Source organism: Choloepus didactylus, chromosome 11, assembly GCF_015220235.1.
Source record: "Choloepus didactylus isolate mChoDid1 chromosome 11, mChoDid1.pri, whole genome shotgun sequence".
Lineage (NCBI taxonomy): Eukaryota > Metazoa > Chordata > Mammalia > Pilosa > Megalonychidae > Choloepus > Choloepus didactylus.
This window is the reverse complement of record NC_051317.1, coordinates 1370643-1389510: the sequence shown is the minus strand read 5'-3', so window position 1 is coordinate 1389510 and position 18868 is coordinate 1370643. Positions and strand designations below refer to the sequence as shown.

The 18868-nt window shown below is 37.7% G+C and overlaps 1 protein-coding gene across 2 annotated transcripts in view; it reads left to right on the top strand.

Moving 5' to 3' along the window:
* Nucleotides 1-18868, top strand: part of RANBP17 (RAN binding protein 17) — a 458652-nt gene that overhangs the window by 5357 nt on the left and 434427 nt on the right. The window contains exons 2-3 of one of the 2 annotated variants that reach the window (XM_037799251.1): nucleotides 1983-2129; nucleotides 13280-13370. In XM_037799251.1, the coding sequence (XP_037655179.1) occupies nucleotides 1983-2129; nucleotides 13280-13370 (238 nt within the window). The remainder of the gene's footprint in view (nucleotides 1-1982; nucleotides 2130-13279; nucleotides 13371-18868) is intronic. The other variant, XM_037799252.1, reaches the window with a different exon arrangement.

Genomic DNA, 18868 nt, shown 5'->3' with positions numbered 1-18868 from the left:
TATATTTGGAAAAAAAGATTAAATGGTGACATTGTTGATTTAAACAAATACTATTTGAATACACTACTGACTTGTTCTCTCTTGAGGGTCTTTAAATCAGTATAGCAAAATAGACAATGATTTCCAGAACTTTTCCAGAATTCTTTCCAAATAGGTTTACTTGGATGGCATTGAATTTATTATTGCTAATATTTGTACTAATTTCCTAGGGCTGACATCATAAACTTGGTGCTTAAAATAATAGAAATTTAATCTCACAGTTCTACTGGCCAGAAGTCCAAAATCTAGGTGTTGGCAGAGTTGGTTCTTTCTGGAGCCTCTCAGGGAGTATCTCTTCTGTGCCTCTGTTTCTGGTGGCTGCTGGCAATCCTTGGTGTTCCTTGGCTTGCAGCTGCATCACTTCATTCTCTGCCTCTGTTTTCACATGGCATTCTCTGTGTCTGTGCTTGTGTTTCTGTGTCTCTGTGTTTTCTGCATCTCAGAGAATAACAACTAGCCTTTATAGTATGTATTGTGCCTGAAGTTACATGGCACTAACTCATTTAATCCTCCAAACAAATCTATAAGGTAGGCACCATTTTAGTCTCATTTTTGCTTCCTTTTGTTTTGTAAATAGTTAGGTTTTATCACTATCTCTGGTCCAGTTGTTTGCAGTCAGAGTCTACTTCTTCAAAGACTATTAGACACAAATGCATGAGGCAGGATCATTTTATCATTGAATTGTTTTAGGTTTTATCAGTTCTAAAATTCAGTCCTTCACATTAATTAGATGAAGGAAAATACTTCTGAGAATGATCATGAGAGGGAAAAAGGTAGCCCTTCTCTTTTTTGTATTTCTTGGAGGAAATATGAGACTTGAAATGTATTCATGAACTATAAATTTTCTATGCATTTTAGTATCATGTACAGTATTTAGTAGTACTGTCTGGGTGGGGGCAAAAGTTTAAATTGTGGCTCATTTGAGGTCATCTATCTTAATTCATCCACTTGAAACTTTTCTCTTGGACTTTTATTTTCACTCCAGCAAAAAATTCCCAAGTCTGGGATGCTGGATTAAACGTGAAGAGGGAAGTGGAAAATGCCAGAAAGCAGCAAAGAAGGAGAAAGGAGAGAAAAGAATAAAGGGAGCTAGAGGAAGCCTCATTTCAGTGTTACTTGAGTTATTTCTCATTGGAGAAGGTGTATTCATTTGAGGGAGTGTTTGAACTAGTGTAGCTGTAAGTCTGCCACTTAAGAATTCAGGCCAGAAAGAACAAAACATCACATTTCTTTAGAAATATCCTGACATTGAAGTCTGTCAATTTTTTGTCTGCCACTGAGTAATTCTCTAGTTCAGGTTCTAAAGGAAGTAAGTATTTTCTGTTGTTGTACTCATGCCTTCCACCTCCTTTTAAATCTTTTCTTTAGTTTTAGTAAGAGGCCTTTAGCAAGAATGCTTTTTAAGCAGTTCTTAAAAGCAAGAATTCTTTTAAGCAAAAAAAGATGCATTTTTTCCCTTCTTTCAGATTATATCCATGTGCCCTGTATCTTCAGATGAAATTATATTTATAAACAGAATGAATTATTCTTTCTGCTTATAAAATGGGGGCCTACAATAAGGCAGCTAGTTATTACATTGCTAGAAATAGTATGGGGTCAGTCACAGTTCCTGAAAATCATGATATAGTTGGCCTGCAGCATAAGTCGTTAGTTCAGAAGCCCCAAATCAGCTATATTTATAACTATCATTTCTTTTTTGAAGTCGGAGCAATTGAAATTTTTACAGTTTGAGAAAGAATGTGATTGGAATAGTATCTGCAATGCATGATCATTTCCTCACCTTCTCTCTAGCCTTATCTGGCATCTCTTCTTTGCTATCTATATGCCAGCCACACTAAACTTTCATTTCCTTGAAATGACTAAAACTTCAATCTGTGGTTATATTTTCTTTATTTTTTTTTTTCCACTCAAGTAAAATGTTATTACTTTTTTTCCTTCTCAAGAGTTTGGCTGAATTGGAAGTATTATGTACTCACCTTTACGTAGGGACTGATCTTACACAAAGGATAGAGGCTGAGAAAGCCCTTCTGGAACTTATCGACAGCCCAGAATGCCTCAGCAAGTGTCAACTTTTACTAGAACAAGGAACAGTAAGTATTTGATAATAGTGATTAACCATGAAAGATTACTAGATAACATGTTAGGGTTAACGAACTGGTGTGTATTCGCAATGATAACTGATAATGTCACATGCCTTCTTTCTGTAGTTTATCTCACTGGCAAAGAGATTAATTAGGGAAAGAATTGAAAAGTGTGGAGAGCAAACTTAGGCAACTTAAGGGAAAAGCCCAGGAGGTACATGTAGAAATGCCTTTTGTGTCTCATATCAGTGGACAAAAGTTACATTTTTAGAATGTCAACTAACACCTTTAAAAAAACATCTAGAAGGAAGAGGCAGGTTGTAATTAACTCTGCCATGTGAAGCAATGATTCGGAGTAATGCTAACTACTTCTTGCCTGTCTCCCTTTTATAAGTTCATAGCCATTCATTCAGCAATTATCTAGCAAATACTTAAATGTAAAACCAGGCACTATACTGTCTACTTGGGTTATGTACCTGCCTTATAGTAGCTCATGAAAATGATATGGTAAGCACTACAGTAAGAGATTGCATGGAGGTCAGCAAACTTCTTCTATAAAGAGCTGGATAGTAAATATTTTAGGCTTTGTGGGCTGAGAGGCAAAATCAAGGATGTTTTGTAGGCACTTCTATAATAAGAGAGAAACCAAATTTCCACAAGATTTTATTGACAATTCAAAATATAATAATAACTGAGAATAATTTTTTGTAATACAGGTCTAATGAGAAGAGTGGAATTATTTTCTGGGGGATAACATTTTATTTAAATGGGGTTTAAAGGTAGTGTTCCCTGTCATCAGTATTGATTGTAAATGTTCAGATGTTAATGCTGTTCTGTAATAAGATTTTATGTATTTCATCTTTGAAAATGCCATTTTTCAAAGATAGGTACTGTCAGATACTGATACCAAGCCATGAGCATATGGTTTAATTGAGCATATTTATCACTTAGAAGTCATTTATAGAGTTCTGTTAAATCTTCTCTAGATATTTACACTGAAAATTAATCACTTCCAGTTGAAGGTTAGGTGGAAGCTCTTCAGTTGCACAGTTAAATGGATTTTGAGGTCTGGAAATTTCATTTGCAGTTGTATCAGGGTCTAAGAAACATTACTGGAATTGTCGTATGAGCTCAGAAAATATATCTGCTACAAATTTGTGTGGTATTGAAGATTTAGCTACCTGTTTTAACTTTTTCCAACATAGGGAGTGCATAAAGCAGCTTGACATTACTTGTGATATAAACAGTGTTAGTTGTTATGGAAATGACTTTATTGCAGTATTAAGTTTCACATATAAGCACTAAACATTCTTTGTCTTTTAGGAAATTTTGTAATTTTAAGTGGAATTCATTAAGAAACATTATCAAATTTGCATCAAAAGCTAATTTACAAAGCTATTTAGTAATGGTGGTTGAAGGTAGTTTTTCTCATTTAGAAAAATTTCAGCCTCATCTGAGCTAAAAAAATTGCAATAAATTTTACCACTGTTAAGCTGTTGAATCACTGTATGGTCGGGAAAGGATATTCAACTTCTATTTCTGAAAGAAATTTGCAGAACTAAAGATAAAGTCCACAGAAGTGAATGAAGTCCATTGTTACCACTACAGGTTCATTAACACACGATAGATTTAAGTATTTTCTACAAAGTACCTGCTGATAAATAGAGTGAATAACCCTAGGCTTTTAATTTCTTACATTTTCACAAACTTTGTAAATTTTTCCAAATGAGTCCTTTTCTGCTTCACATGTTATTACCACCATCAGTTGTAACACTTCTTAGAAGATTCTACTTCAGGTGTCTTCTCAATTTATTTGAAAATAATCTAGCCTGTAGTTCATACACACTATTCATAGAGGATAAATCTACAGTCACTTCAAACTGGGCATTGACTTTTGGAATAAACAGTATTGGTAACAGTAACAATATGAACAATTTTATCAAGATCTGTCTACTCATCAAGAACCAAAGAAAACTCCAAATGATTTCCCTTGTTTTTTTTTTTTTAAGTTCATTTTTATTGAGATATATTCACATACCATGCAGTCATACAAAGCGTACATTCAGTTCACAGTACCATTATATAGTTGTGCATTCATCACCAAAATTAATTTTTGAACATTTTGATTACCACATACACAAAAATAATAAAGAATAAAAATTAAAGTGAAAAAGAACAATTAAAGTGAAAAAGAACACTGGGTGCCTTTTTTTTTTTGGCCCCCATTTTTCTACTCATTCATCCATACACTGGACAAAGGGGAGTGTGGTCCATTTGGCTTTCCCAGTCACATTGTCACCCCTCATAAGCTACATTTTTATACAATGGTCTTCAAGATTCATGGGTTCTGGGTTGTAGTTTGATAGTTTCAGGTATTTACTGCTAGCTATTCCAATTCATTAGAACCTAAAAAGGGTTGTCTATATTGTGCATAAAAGTGCCCACCAGAGTGGCCTCTCGGCTCCTTCTGGAATCTCTCAGCCACTGAAACTTATTTCATTTCATTTCACACCCCTCTTTTGGTCAAGAAGATGTTCTCCATCCGACGATGCCAGGTCTACATTCCTCCCCCGGAGTCATATTCCACATTGCCAGGGAGATTCACTCCCCTGGGTGTCAGATCCCACGTAGAGAGGAGGACAATGATTTCACCTGCTAAGTTGATTTGCCTTGTTTTTAAATTCACCTTTGATATTGAGCCAGAGTCCTCAACTCTTTGAGCATTTGTTTTTACCAAAAGGCTAGTAATCATGAACGATTTTATATTCTCAGCACATGTAACTTTGTCTGCTGTAATAAAGTGATGGCAATTTAATTAACTCAGTATTGTTAAACCACTTTCCTTGCTTGGCTAACAAATGAGCCACTTGGAGATTTAACTTTGGTTGCAGCCTCATTTTCATTTTTAATTTTTGTGATGTAAATCTGCTGTGATAAGGTGCCTCATTTTTTCTTTTCTTTTTTTTTTTTTTTTTACAACTCAGGAATAGATGTAATTGATATAAGAGCTTACAATCTAAGAACCTTTACCATAAGCCTTCCCCTGATAAAAAATACTCTCAAATTCAATTCTGAGTTTGCAAATTATAGTTAGTCCATATTAGTGAGGCACAATGTTTGCTCATTTCTGGTTTATGTCACTCAATGTACTATTCTCAAGGTCTATTCAACTAGTTGCATACCTCACAACTTCATTCCTTCTTGTAGCTGCTCAATGTTCTACTGTATGTATATGCCGCAATTTGCCATTCCATTCATCAGTTGATGTACATTTAGTCCACCTACATCTATTGCAAATCTTTTATAATGCTACAGTAAGTACTAGGGAGCAAATGTCCTTTCAGGTCCCTGCTCTGAGTTCTTCCAAGTATATACCAAGTAATGGGGTTGCAGGACCATATGGCAACACAATAATTAGCTTCCTGTGGAACCACCACACTCCCTTCCAGATGGGCTACAACATTCTACTTCCCCACCAACAGTGATTAGGTACTTCTCCATCTCCACATTTACTCCAGCCCTTGTATCCCTCTGTTTATTTGTTAAACAGTTTTGTTCACATACCACACGTTTCATGCTAAGTAAACAATCAAGGATTCCCAGTATAATCACATAGTTATGCATTCACCACCACAATCTATATGAGGACAATGCCATTTCTTCCATAAAGAAAGAAGAAGTGGGGGGCAAAGGAAAAAGAAAAAAAGACAAATGAAAAAATAAAAATATAATAAAATACAATAAAAACTCAGACATAAATACAGCACCAAGTATCACATACCCCTCCCTTATATCCACTTCTTACAGATACTATACTGAGTGCTACAGTTAATGGAAAGATATTATGTTACTGATAACTCTAAACTCTAGTTTGCATTGATTGTATTTTTCCAAAATACTATCCTGTTTTCAACACCTTGCAAAGTTGGAACTCATTTTTCCTCCCTCAAGGCAAAAATTCCTGTATTTGTGTATTTAATCACCATCAATTACCACTTTACATTTTACTAAGTTATACAGTCCCAGTCTTTATCTTCTGTCTTTCCTTTTGATGTCATACATGCCCCTAGCCTTCCTCTTTCAACTGTGCTCACAGTCATCTTTATTCAATGTACTTACAATACTGTGACTCCATCACAGTATTGTGCTATCCATTTCTGGATCTGTACACTCAATCCCGTTGTACATGGTATATTCCTTCAGCACCAAATGCCCAATCCCTACCCCTTTCTATGCCCTGATAACCTGTGTTCTCAGATTTAACTCTCAAAATTTACTCATTAAGGTCTGTTCATATTAGTGAGACCATACAGTATTTGTCCTTTTGCTTCTGGCTAATTTCACCAAACTAACATTCTCAAGGTGCATCCATGTTGTTATATGCTCCATGACTTTATTCTGTCTTACAGCTGTGCAATATTCCATCGAATGTATTCACCATAGTTTGTTTATTCACTTGTCTGCTGATGGACATTTGAGCTGTTGCCTTTGTTGGCAATTGTAAATACCACTGTAAACTTTGCTTTCCAAATGTCCATTTGTGTCCTAACTTACAGTTCCTACAAGTATAAAACTGTTAATGGGATTGCTGCATCATATTGTTATTTTATACTTAGCTTCCTGAGGATCTGCTGCACTGCCTTCCACTGTGGTTGAACCATTCTACATTCCCACCAACAGTAAAAGTGTGCCTCTTTCTCCACATCCTCTGCAACACTTGTAATTTTCTGTTTTTTTTTTTAATGGCCATTCCAGCAGGTGTGAGATGATATCTCATTGTGGTTTTGATTGGCATTTCCCTAAAACAAAGGTATTGGGTATAGTTTCATATTTTTTAAGCCATTAGACTTTCCTCTTCAGACAAGGGTCTGTGCATGCCTTTTGCCCCTTTTTATTTGGGTTGTCTTTTTGTTGTTGAGTTGTAGGATCTCTTTATATATTCTGGATATTAAACCCTTATCTGATATGTAGTTTCCAAATATTGCCTCCCATTGTATAGGCTCCTTTTCTTTTTCTTTTTTGAGAAAGTCTTTTGATGCACAAAATGTTCAATATTGAGGAGATCCTATTTATTTCTACTTTCATTGCTGGTGCTTTGGGCGCAAGATCTTGAAAACCACCCCGTTATCACAATACCTTTAAGATATTTCCCTACATTTCCTTCTAAAAGTTTTTGGTATTAGATCTAATTTTCAGGTCTTTGATACATTTTGAGCCAATTTTTGTATACAGCATGAGATAGAAGTCCACATTAATTCGTTTGGATATGGATATCCAGTCCTTCAAGCACCATTTGTTGAAGAGGCTGTTCTGCCCCAGTTGCCTTGGCTCAACTGCTTTATCAAAGATCAGTTGTCTGTAGATGAGAGGGTCTATTTCTGAACACTCAATTATATTCCATTGGTCAGTATATGTCTTTAGGCCAGACCATGCTGTTTTGACCACTGTAGCTTTGTAATATGCTTTAAAGTCAGGTAGTGTAAGACCTCCCATTTCTTTCTTCTTTCTCAAGATGCTTTTCACTATTTGGGGTATCCTGCCTATCCAAATAAATTTGATTATTGTTTTTTTTTCTTTCTGCAAAGTGTTGCCATTTTAATTGGTATTGCATTGAATCTAGAAATCAATATAGATATACTTGACATTTTAACTATATTTAGTCTTCCAATCCATGAACCCAGTATTTCTTCCTCTGATTTCCTTAAGCAATTTCTTGTAGTTTTCTGTGTATAAGTCTTTTACAGCCTTTGTTTAGTTAATTCCTAAATATTTGACTCATTTAGTTGCTATTGTAAATGGATATTTTTTCCTGATTTCTTCCTCATGTTGCTCATTACTTATTTATAGGGATACTGCTGATTTCTGGATGTTGATCTTGTACCATGCCACTTTGCTGTATTCATTTATTAGCTCTAGCAGCTTTGCTGTAGATTTTTTTGGATTTTCTAGGATCATGTCACCTGTAAACAGTGAGAGTTTTACTTCTTCCTCTCCAATTTGGATACCTTTTTTATTTCTTTTCCTTGCCTAATTGCTGTAGCTATAATTTCCAGCACAATGGTGAATAACAGTGGTGACAGTGGGCATGCTTGCCTTGTTCCTGATCTTAGAGAGAAAGCTTTCAGTTTTTCCCCACTAAGTATGATGTTAGCCATGGGTTTTTCATAGATTGCCTTCATCATATTGAGGAGAGATGGTCCCTTTTATTCCTATCCTTGTGACTGTTTTCATCGAGAAAGGATGCTGAATTTTGTCAAATGCCTTTTGTGCATCAATTGAGATGATCATATGGTTTTCCCCTTTGATTTACTGATGTGGTATATTACACTAATTGATTTTCCTATGTTGAACCACCCTTGCATATCTGGAATAAATCCCTCTTGGTCATGGTGTATAATTCTTTTAATGTGCTGATGTATTTGATTTGCAAGTATTTGTTGAGAATTTCTGTATCTATATTCATTAAAGACATTGGTCTATAATTTTCTTATAATATCTTTGGCTTTGGGATTTGGATGACATTGGTTTTGTAGAAGGAGTTAAGTGGCTTTCTTTCCTCTTCAACTTTTTGAGGAGTTTGAGCAGGACTGACGCTAATTCTTTCTTTAATGCATGGTAGAATTAACATGTAAAGCAATGTGGTCTTGGACTTTTCCTTCTTGGGAGCTTTTTGATGACTGATCCAATCTCATTACTTCTGATTAATTTGTTATGGCCATCTATTTCTTCTCAAGTCAATGTTGGTTGTTCATGCTTTCTATGAAGTTCCCATTTCATCTAAGTTGTCTAATTTAGTAGCATATAATTGCCCATAGAATCCTGTCATTATCTTCTTTATTTCTGTGGGGTCAGTAGTTATGTTCCCTTTCCCAATTCTGAATTTATTTATTTGTATCCTCTATTTTTTTGTTAGCCCAGCTAAGAGACCATTGATTTTTCTTTTATTTTCTCAAAGAACTGACTTCTGGTTTTGTTGATTATCTCTATTACTTTCCTGTTCTTAATTTCATTACATTTGAAGTCTAATTTTTCTGACATTAATATAACTAGCCCCACAATTTTATGATTGTGTTCATGAAATATCTTTTTCCAACCTTTAACTTTCAACCTATTTTTGTTCTTATGTCTAAAATGAGTCTTGTGTAGACAGCATGCAGTTGGATCATATTTTTAAATTCATTCTGCCAATCTATGTCTTTTTTTGGGGAGTTTATCCACTACCAGTTTAAATATTATTACTCTATGGACAGTAATTTCTTATAGCATTTTGTTTTCTGGACTTTCTGTGTCATATCTTATTTTTTTCTTTCTCTACTTTTACCCTTCCTGACAGTCTTCATTTCTACACTTTTCTCCAAACCTCTCTCTCTTCTTTTCCTATCAGCCTGTAGCCCTCCCTTTAGTATTTCTCATAGGGCAGGTCTCTTGTTCACAAACTCTCTCAGTGTCCATCTGAAAATATTCCAAACTCTCCCTCATTTCTGAAGAACAGTTTTGCCAGATGGATTGCTGTTCTCTTGCTGCTTTCAGAATTCTTTGTCTTTGACATTGGACAATCTGATTAGAAAGTGTCTTGGAGAAGGTCTATTTGGATCTATCCTGTTTGGGGTACTATGCACTTCTTGGACTTATAATTTTATGTATTTGATAAGAGTTGGAAAATTTTCAGAGATTATTTCCTCCATTATTCCTGCTTCCCCAAACACACAACCAGATTTCATCCTAAATGCCTTCATGATTCTCAAGATCATTTGATTGTAATCATTGCATGCATGTCACTGCCACCTCCCTGATCTTGCCAAATGGCAACAATGGATTTTACTCATCCATCCTCCTACCTCCTTGAAGTTCCTCTTGGGGGAAGACCACCCCTTTTTTGTGTAAATATGCCTCCCATGACTGACTGCTGTCTTTAGCATGCATACATCAATTCACTGACCAGCCATATATGCAAGCACTTGACAGATCACTGAAATACACATATATATATAAATATATATTTATATATATGTGTGTGTGTATATGTGTGTGTGTTTATATTGAAATATATATGTGTATCAAGGTAATTGAAACACACTCGATCATATAAGGGCTTCATGCTATGGAATGACAAATGGGCTCCACTGAAAGCTACTACAGAAGAAAAAAGGTGGGCTGGCTGGGGCATCCATCCTTCTTTCCAGGACACATGGCCCTAAGGCAACAAGAAGAAAGAAGGCCCCACCACCAGGACCTCACTGACCACCTCCACTCTCTTGGGCAGTGCCTCTGCACTCTGCACATGGTCCTCCAGGGTATTTAATCAGGCCATCTTCAGATCCAGGTAGTGGAGCAGCTCCATCCAGCATGACCACACTTCCTTGTGTAGTCCTCTCCTCCACTGCACCAGGGTTTCCTCCACTACACCAGGGTTGGCCCAGAGTGAGCCGGAGAGCAAGAGCAGCAGGAGGAGCACGCAGGAGCCTGTGGTCATCTTCCCTGTGGCGCCATGCCCAAGCACATGCCTGGTGCCCGGGGCCTCCAGCCTGGCTGCGTCTGCCACGCTCGCCGTCCAGGCTCCCCGGAGACAGGCCCAGTGGGGACGGTGGCGCGCTCCATTGGGACCGTAAGTCCGCCGGGCTCGTAGCCGCCCGTGCCTCTATTCCGCGGGATCCCAGTGGCAGGAGAAGCCTCGCAGCCACCCCCTCAGGTGCTCCGTTTTTAATCTTTTTTTATTTTTGTGATGTAAATCTGCTGAGACAAGTTACTTCGTTTTAATTTTTCTACTCTGTTGATTTCTTGTGAGTTGGGAAGATTATGATGAGTGCTTAGTCTGCTATTGTCAACATGTATTCTTTTAGGACAGCTATAGTGTCATTGTATAAAATGCTCAATGCTTTGCCATACTATTAATTAGTAATACTATACTATTAGTGTAGTAAGATGCATACTCCACTGTGCCTTAAAAGTCAGATAGTTGATGTCCACTAAATTTTTTTGTCTTGACATGTTGGATATGCACTGTATTCTGGTTTGCTAAAGCTGCCATTAAGCAAAATACCAGAAATGGATTGGCTTTTATAAAGGGGGTTTATTTGGTTACAAAGTTACAGTCTTAACTCCATAAAGTGTCCAAGGTAAGGGGTTACCTTCACTGAAGGATGGCCAGTGGTGTCCGGAAAACCTCTTTTAGCTGGGAAGGCACGTGGCTGGTGTCTGCTCCAGAATTCTGGTTTCAAAATGGCTTTCTCCCAGGATGTACCTCTCTAGGCTGCAGTTCCTCAAAAATTTCACTCTTAATTGTTCTTGAGGCATTTGTCCTCTCGTAGCTTCTCTGGAGCAGAAGTCTGCTTTCAAAGGGCATCTCCAAAATGTGTCTGTAAGCTGCAGCTCCTCTCTCAGCTCCTGTGCATTCTTCAGAGTGTCCCTCTTGGCTGTAGCAAGCTTGCTCCTTCTGTCTGAGCTTATGTAGTGCTCTAGTAAACTAATCAAGGCCCAAACTGAATGTGTAGGGCCATGCCTCAATGGAAATTATTTGATCAGAGTTATCACCTACAGTTGGGTGGGTCGCATCTCCATGTGTTCCAGTTTGCTAATGCTGCCTTTTCGCAAAACACCAGAAATGGATCGGTTTTTATAAAGGGGGTTTATTTGGTTACAAAGTTACAGTCTTAAGGCCATAAAGTGTCCTGGGTAAGGGGATACCTTCACTGAAGGATGGCCGTTGGTGTCCGGAAAACCTCTGTTAGCTCGGAAGGCTCTTGGCTGGTGTCCGCTTGCTCCTAGGTTATGTTTCAAAACGGCATTCTCCAAAATGTTGCTCTGGAGGCATTTTGTCCTCTTAGCTGCAGCTCCTCTTCAAAATGTCACCCTCAGTTGCTCTCAGCCTCTGTGTTTTCTTCCAAGTGTCCCTCGTGGCTGTAGCAAGCTCACTCCTTCTGTCTGAGCTTATGTACTGCTCTAGTAAACTAATCAAGACCCATGCTGAATGGGCAGGGCCACACCTCCATGGAAATTACCCAGAGTTATCACCCACAGTTGGGTAGGTCACATCTCCATGGAAACACTCAATCAAAGAATTACAATCTAATCAACACTAATACGTCTGCCCAAACAAGATTGCATCAAAGATAATGGTGTTTTGAAGGACATAATACATTCAAACTGGCACACACTGGTAATAAAAAGTACATATCATGTCACAGTGATAGCCATGGCATGACATCACAGCAGTTTATGGTGCACTGCATAGCAGTTGGAAGTGATGAGAGCACCACATATGGTCTCAGTCTCAGCTACTCAACTCTGCCATTGGAGTGCAGAAAGCAGCCACAGACAATATGTAAATGAATGAGCGTGGTTGTGTTCCAAATAAACTTTATTTATGGACACTGAAGTTTTGATTTCATATAATTTTCACATGTCAGAAAATAATTCTTCTGTTTTTTTTTTTTCTAACCATTTAAAACTGTAAAAACTATTCTTAGCTCATGGATAGGATAAAAACAGGTGGTGGGCAGGATTTGGTCCACAGGCCATTGTTTGTTGACCCCGGGTCTAGAGAGACAAAAAGAGTCTTTGCACGGAATTGCTGAGCATGGAATGAAGAGCTGAACTGAATTTGAAGGATGAACTGTGTTTAGAGCATGTTAGTTCAGTATTAAGAAAATTGGTGGCCAGAGAGGATACTGTAAGACAGGGGTGTGAAAAATTGGGGATGGGGAAGACATTGAAAGAACTGAAAGAAGGTTTTTGTGGCTAGAGAGTAGCGAGAGTGGAGGCAAATGAATTTGAAGGGATAGTCAGAAGCCAGATTATGCAGGACTCTGTAGAGTATGGTAAAGAGAATTTGATTTGAACTTGCTCATAGTCAGTTATTTTTCTGATTGCTTGTTGTAATTCGAGGAGTCTGTCTACACTTCCCTTATTCCCTTAACTACTGATCCCTTATGAGGGATTTTGTGTGTGTGTGTGTGTGTGTGTGTGTGTGTGTGTGAGAGAGAAAGAGAGTGAGAGAGAAAGAGGATTGTTAATTAATTAATTATAACCATTGTAAATCTGCCAGTTTGGAAAACTGGAAAATTTCCTATCACTGTTTAGGAAATGTTTCCATCATGGTATTTTGATTATTCTAATTCCATCTGTGATAATAATAAATAAAAATTTATTGTTCTTTACAGACATCCTATGCTCAGCTCCTTGCAGCAACGTGTCTTTCAAAACTTGTTAGTCGAGACTGTCCTTTACCTGTTGAACAGAGGATAGATATCCGTAAGTGGTTTATTATGCTTTTATAAAATTGCACTTTAAAAATAAACTCTTCCTTTTAAAATATGCTAGACTGTTACCAGATATTTTAGTTCACAAAATCTGCTGAAATGCAATATACCAGAAATGAGCTGGCTTTTAACAATGGGAAATTATTAGTTTACAACCTTACAGTTCTGAAGTCGTGAAAATGTCCAAATCGTGGCATCAGCAGGCAATGTGACAATCCTGGACTCTTCTGTCATGTGGCAAGGCACATGGTGACATCTGCTGGTCCTTCTCTCCCAGGTTTTGTTGCTTTCAGCTTATGTCTCTTCGTTCTGTCTGTGGCTTTTTCTGAGCTTTTGTGTCTTTTTCTCTGTTACCTTCTGGGTCTTTCTTTTTGTCTTCTTCATCTTTTTATAAAGGAATCCAGTAAGAGGATCGAGACCCACCTGGAGCATGCATCAACTGCGATAACCTAATCAAAAGGTCCCACCCATGATAGTTTTACAGCTACAGGAATGAAGAGCTTTAAGAACATGGTCTTTTCTGGGGTACATAACAACTCAAACCATTACACCAGGCATGCAGATTATTTGATTCTGACTTTTTTTTTTTAAGATGAGTAGTCTCATAAGTAAGTTTCCTTTCTCCATCCAATGATGAACACTGATGTGAGTTATGCAAAGCAATGTGAAATTTAAAAAAAATTGTGTATTTTAATAATAAAGAGCAATTGGTATTTTATAGTGTATATTTGCTAGGATTTGCACTATCTCATTTTATCCTCCAAACTTAGGAGGTGAGCACTGTTGTTATCCTCATTTTACGATGGAGAAAGTTAGATTTGGATGGGCTCTGTAACTTGCCCAAGGTAGTAGAGCTGTGGTTCAAAGCCTGGCAATCTGTGTGGCATACATGCTTTTAAAAGCCTTTGTCTTATCCACACATGCAAATAAATGACAGTAAATAAGTTAACTTTCCAGTGTTTCTTAGGGCGCTATATCAGAATCATTTAAGTCTTGTTTGCCTCATATGTTTGGCAGGTATAGAGAAGGATTTATCCATGCACTTAGGAACCTGTGTGCATAAGAATGCAAAAGGGAGAAATTTATGGTTTCAAAAATGAGAGTTCAAGCAGTGTAAATCTTAAGTCATAAAACATTGTGGTTTTGTGTATTTGTCTTATTTATGTTTCTAAAATGGGTACTCATTTAAAAAAAAGGGAATACTCATATAAGGAAATTTGGAAAAAAGAGGAAAGTAGAAACCTACAACGTGGGTATATCAACTTAAAACAAGTTTTGCATGTGAAAGTAGAAACTGTATTTTGATTGATTGTCCCAAACAAAGGTCCATAAACCAATATGCCCATTTGATATTTTCTTTGTATATATGGCACAGATCTGTGATTTCTGATCAAGACAGTGAGTTGGTATGCTTTAATAAGAACAGAACATTGCCAAAAATTTCAAACAAGAAAGGATGTGTTTCCTTTATGAGTTTCTTTTGTTTGACTTACCACTCTTGTTTCTATAAGCAGATTAGAATGTTTGTCATGACATGATATGTCTAAGAGACATGTGTCAGTAGAATAAGTGATATGTCAGATAAAATGGAAAATGCAGAGAATTGCCTCAGCAGTCACATTACCTTTATCAATTCCAAAATTCACTGTCCTTCCTGATATAGTCCCACTCTACATATCCTGTTATATCCCTACATAAACTCTATTGCCTCTGTGTGTCAACCACACTACCTTTATTAGTCTAATCTAAAATGGCTTGCTCATCCAGTTAAATACCATTCCCTAAGCCTTCTATTGAAGTCTCCTCATGATCTTGTCATTGAAGGGCCATCCTTAACTCAGATAGCCTTGTATCTTCGTTGGTACTAGCCTTAATTGTGCCAGGAAGTCTTCCCCTCATGCCACATTGTCCCTGCCTCTCTGCCTTTTCTTAGCTCGGAATGCTATCCTTTTCATCTTTGTTCAAATGAGAGTGTAGCAGTATGTTCACATTGCTTGGGAAGCACTTTGTAATTTCTAACATGCTTTATAAAACTCTGGGTATTGTTGTTACTGGCACATAGGCCTTTGACTCTCAGAGGGCCTCTAGTGCATAGTTTTCCAACTTGCTGTTAACTCTTAGCTGAGAGTTTTTCCAGCTGTTTGTGTTTTTTTATGCCCCCTGTGTCTTACTGAACATTTCCTCCTCTTCTTGGTGTGGCTTTTCCCTGTTGTCTTGGGGTGGTGAAGATGAGATTGCTATTGTGTTGCTTGATTGTTATCATTGGCATTCACTAAACTGGCACGATCTTGTAGTACATTTGAAAAGCATACCGTGAGAATATTTTATATAAAACATTTGGCTGAAATGGCAGAAATGAATTTTTTCCCACCTTAGATACAATGATTAGCCAGTACCTTTGGTTGAGCATTCTGAGAAGGTGTGCTTATTGGTACCTAGCTGTAGATATGAAACTTGAATTGGCTCCTATTTGGTTGTTTTATGATTGTGAGGTTGCCCTCCTAGTGGTTACCACTACTGATGTATGGGTTCCCCTCTACCCCCAAGTAAAAAATGTTCAAGATATTAGACATAAAAATGTAATTGATGATATGGGAATGGTTAGGTGTGACTATGACTCTTTAATGGGATTAAAAGTATCAGTGATGCATTAAAGGTGAACATGTTCGTAAGTGGTTGTTTAAAGGCATGCTACCCACAGAGTAGCACCACAAACCTAAATAAGCATTAGTATGATATACTTATAAGGTATGAGACTAGTGCAGAAGGTTAACAACAGAGTGGTATGGAAAAACTACCCGTTATGTATTAATGACTGTATTTAGTAGGAGTATCTTACCAACTCTACACTAATACTAAGGATGAATAATTAGCAACTGATAAGAGCTCTGGGATGTATTATGTTATGATAATTGTTTAAAGTTGAGATTGATGATGTTTGTACAACTAAGTGAAGATAATGTGAGAAACTGACTGTTTATCTTAGGATAGAATATATATTAAGTGAAGTTAGGAACCCATTACTTAATAAATCAAGCCCTTGACTTGAGACTTGCTCTTGTGAAATTTAGGGTTGTAAGTAGAAGGTTGAACCTTCCTATAATTATGCGTAAGAGGCACCTTCAGGAAACCTCTTTTGTTGCTCAGATGTGGCCTTTCTCTCTCTAAGCCCAAATTCATTCATTTCCCCCTCACAAGGGACATAAATCCCAGGGGAATGAATCTCCCTGGAGACATGGGACATGATTCCCAGGAATGAGCATGACCCTGGCAGCAAGGGATTGAAAATACCTACTTGACCAAAAGGGGGTAAATAAGAATGGTCACAAACTGAGGTCATAGTGGCTGAGAGATCCCAGATAGAGCCAAGAGGCTATCCTGAAGGTTTCTCTTATGCAAGCTCCAGCTAGACATTGCAAAATGGCCACAGTATGCCATGCCCTTACCAAAAGTAGTCCCCAAATACCTAGGTCCCTACATGAGATTCTATAAAAGATGCACTCACTAAGTTTTGTCTTTCAGAAACTTAAATCCACCAGACTGTTTTTATACCAGACAAGTCCTAAAACCCAGAGGCAGTAGCCTATTTAAGATCAACTATCAGATGCAGCCCCCATCCCCATACCATTGACACCCCCTTTCAATATGAACAAGTTAGGGTGCTCACTGCCTAGACATCCCTGAAGGTGGGGAAAGAGATGAAGTGAAAGGAAGGGGTAGCAACAAACAAGATTTAATAAAGGTCTATGAATACTGAAACTTTATATAATTTATATATATATATGTGTAGATAGATAGATAGATATAGATGCTGGGGTGTTGGAATGGCTGGAAGGAGGTAAATGACGTGGTGGAACTGTAGCCTATAGCATCCTTTGGGATTTGCTCTATAGCTGCTCATTGAATTGTGTCTTGAAGGTCTTCCCTTTCTGTGTACAAGGAAAGAACTGAAACTGTAGAACTGTAACCCATAACAATTTTTGAAATTACCTGTATGACTGCTTGTTGAGTGTATATTGAGAGATGACATCTTTCTGTATGTTATGTTATATTTTATGATAATGGAAATGGCTGAAGTTGTGGAAATGTGATCCATGACATTCTTTGAAATTTGCTCTCCAACCAGTCATGAAATTGTACTTTGAAAGTTATCACTGTTATGTATATATATTAAAATTCACAATAAAGAAAAAGAACTAAAAAGAAAGAGAAATATATTGTATAATGGCTTTGTATCCAGCAACCTTGCTAAAGTTACTTCTTCTAATGTGCCAGTTTGGTTGTATTATGTCCACCAAAATGCCATGTTCTTTGATGCAGTCTTGTGGGGGCAGACATATTAGTGTTGATTAGGTTAGAATCCTTTGATTGAGTTTCCATGGAGATGTGACTCAGTCAACTGTGGACAAGACCTTTGATTGGATAATTTCCATGGAAGTGTTGCCCTACCCATTCAGGGTGTGTCTTAATTCAGTCACTGGAGGTCCTATAAAAGTATTCACAGACAGAAGAACCTCAGAGCTGCAGCTTACAGAGGCATTTTGAAGATGGCCATTGAAAGTTGATGCTAACACTTTGGAGAAAGCCATTTTGAAGCCAGAACAGATTTTGGTACCAGGAGTGGGGTGCTGCTGAGTTTACAAATACCAGACATGTTGGAACAGCTATTTAAATGGATAAGGGGAAGACTCTGGAAGAATTGTGAGGAGCTTGATGGAAAAGGCCTAAATTGCTGTGAAGAGACTGTTTGTGGAAATATGAACTCTAAAGATACCTCTGATGAGTCCTTCAGCAGAAATGATGAATATGTCATTGTCAACTGGAAGAAAGGCAATCCTTGTTTTAAAATGGCAGCGAATTGGGCAAAACTATGTCCTGGTATCAGATGGAAGGCAGAATTTGAAAGCAACTAGATGTAATACTTAGGAGATCTCCAGACTATTTTTGGAGGATGTAGCCTGACTTCTCCTTGCAGCTTATAGTAAAATGTGACAGGACAGAGATAAACTGAAAAATGAACTCTTGAGTATGAACAAACCAGAAACTGATAGTTTGGAAAATTCTGGGCTTCCAAAAAATGAGACCCCAGAGGCTACAGCCCCACGTGAGGATTTAACCAAACATGGAACCTGACTGCCATTTTGACACAAGCCAGGATTGGAGATGGAGTTATCCAGAAAGGATTTGTGGAAGGTCCTATTGTCTGAAAGTTTTGACCCCTGTAAACTTCATGCCAAGCCAACAAGATTTTTGCAGGATCTGTATAGACAGATCCACTGCTGGTCTGGACTGGAGGGGATGGAGAAAGAACAAATCGAAGGAAAAGTTTCTTCAAAGACAGAGCCATGGAGATTGAGGTCTGGAGTCAAGAGGTTGTGGGCAGGGAGAGCAGAGCGGTTTGTCCCAGAGGCAGAGTGTGGGCTTTACACCTTGATGTTCAGGAAGAGTGCTGCCACCCCAGGCCTCGAAGAGGATGGAGCACATTCCCTG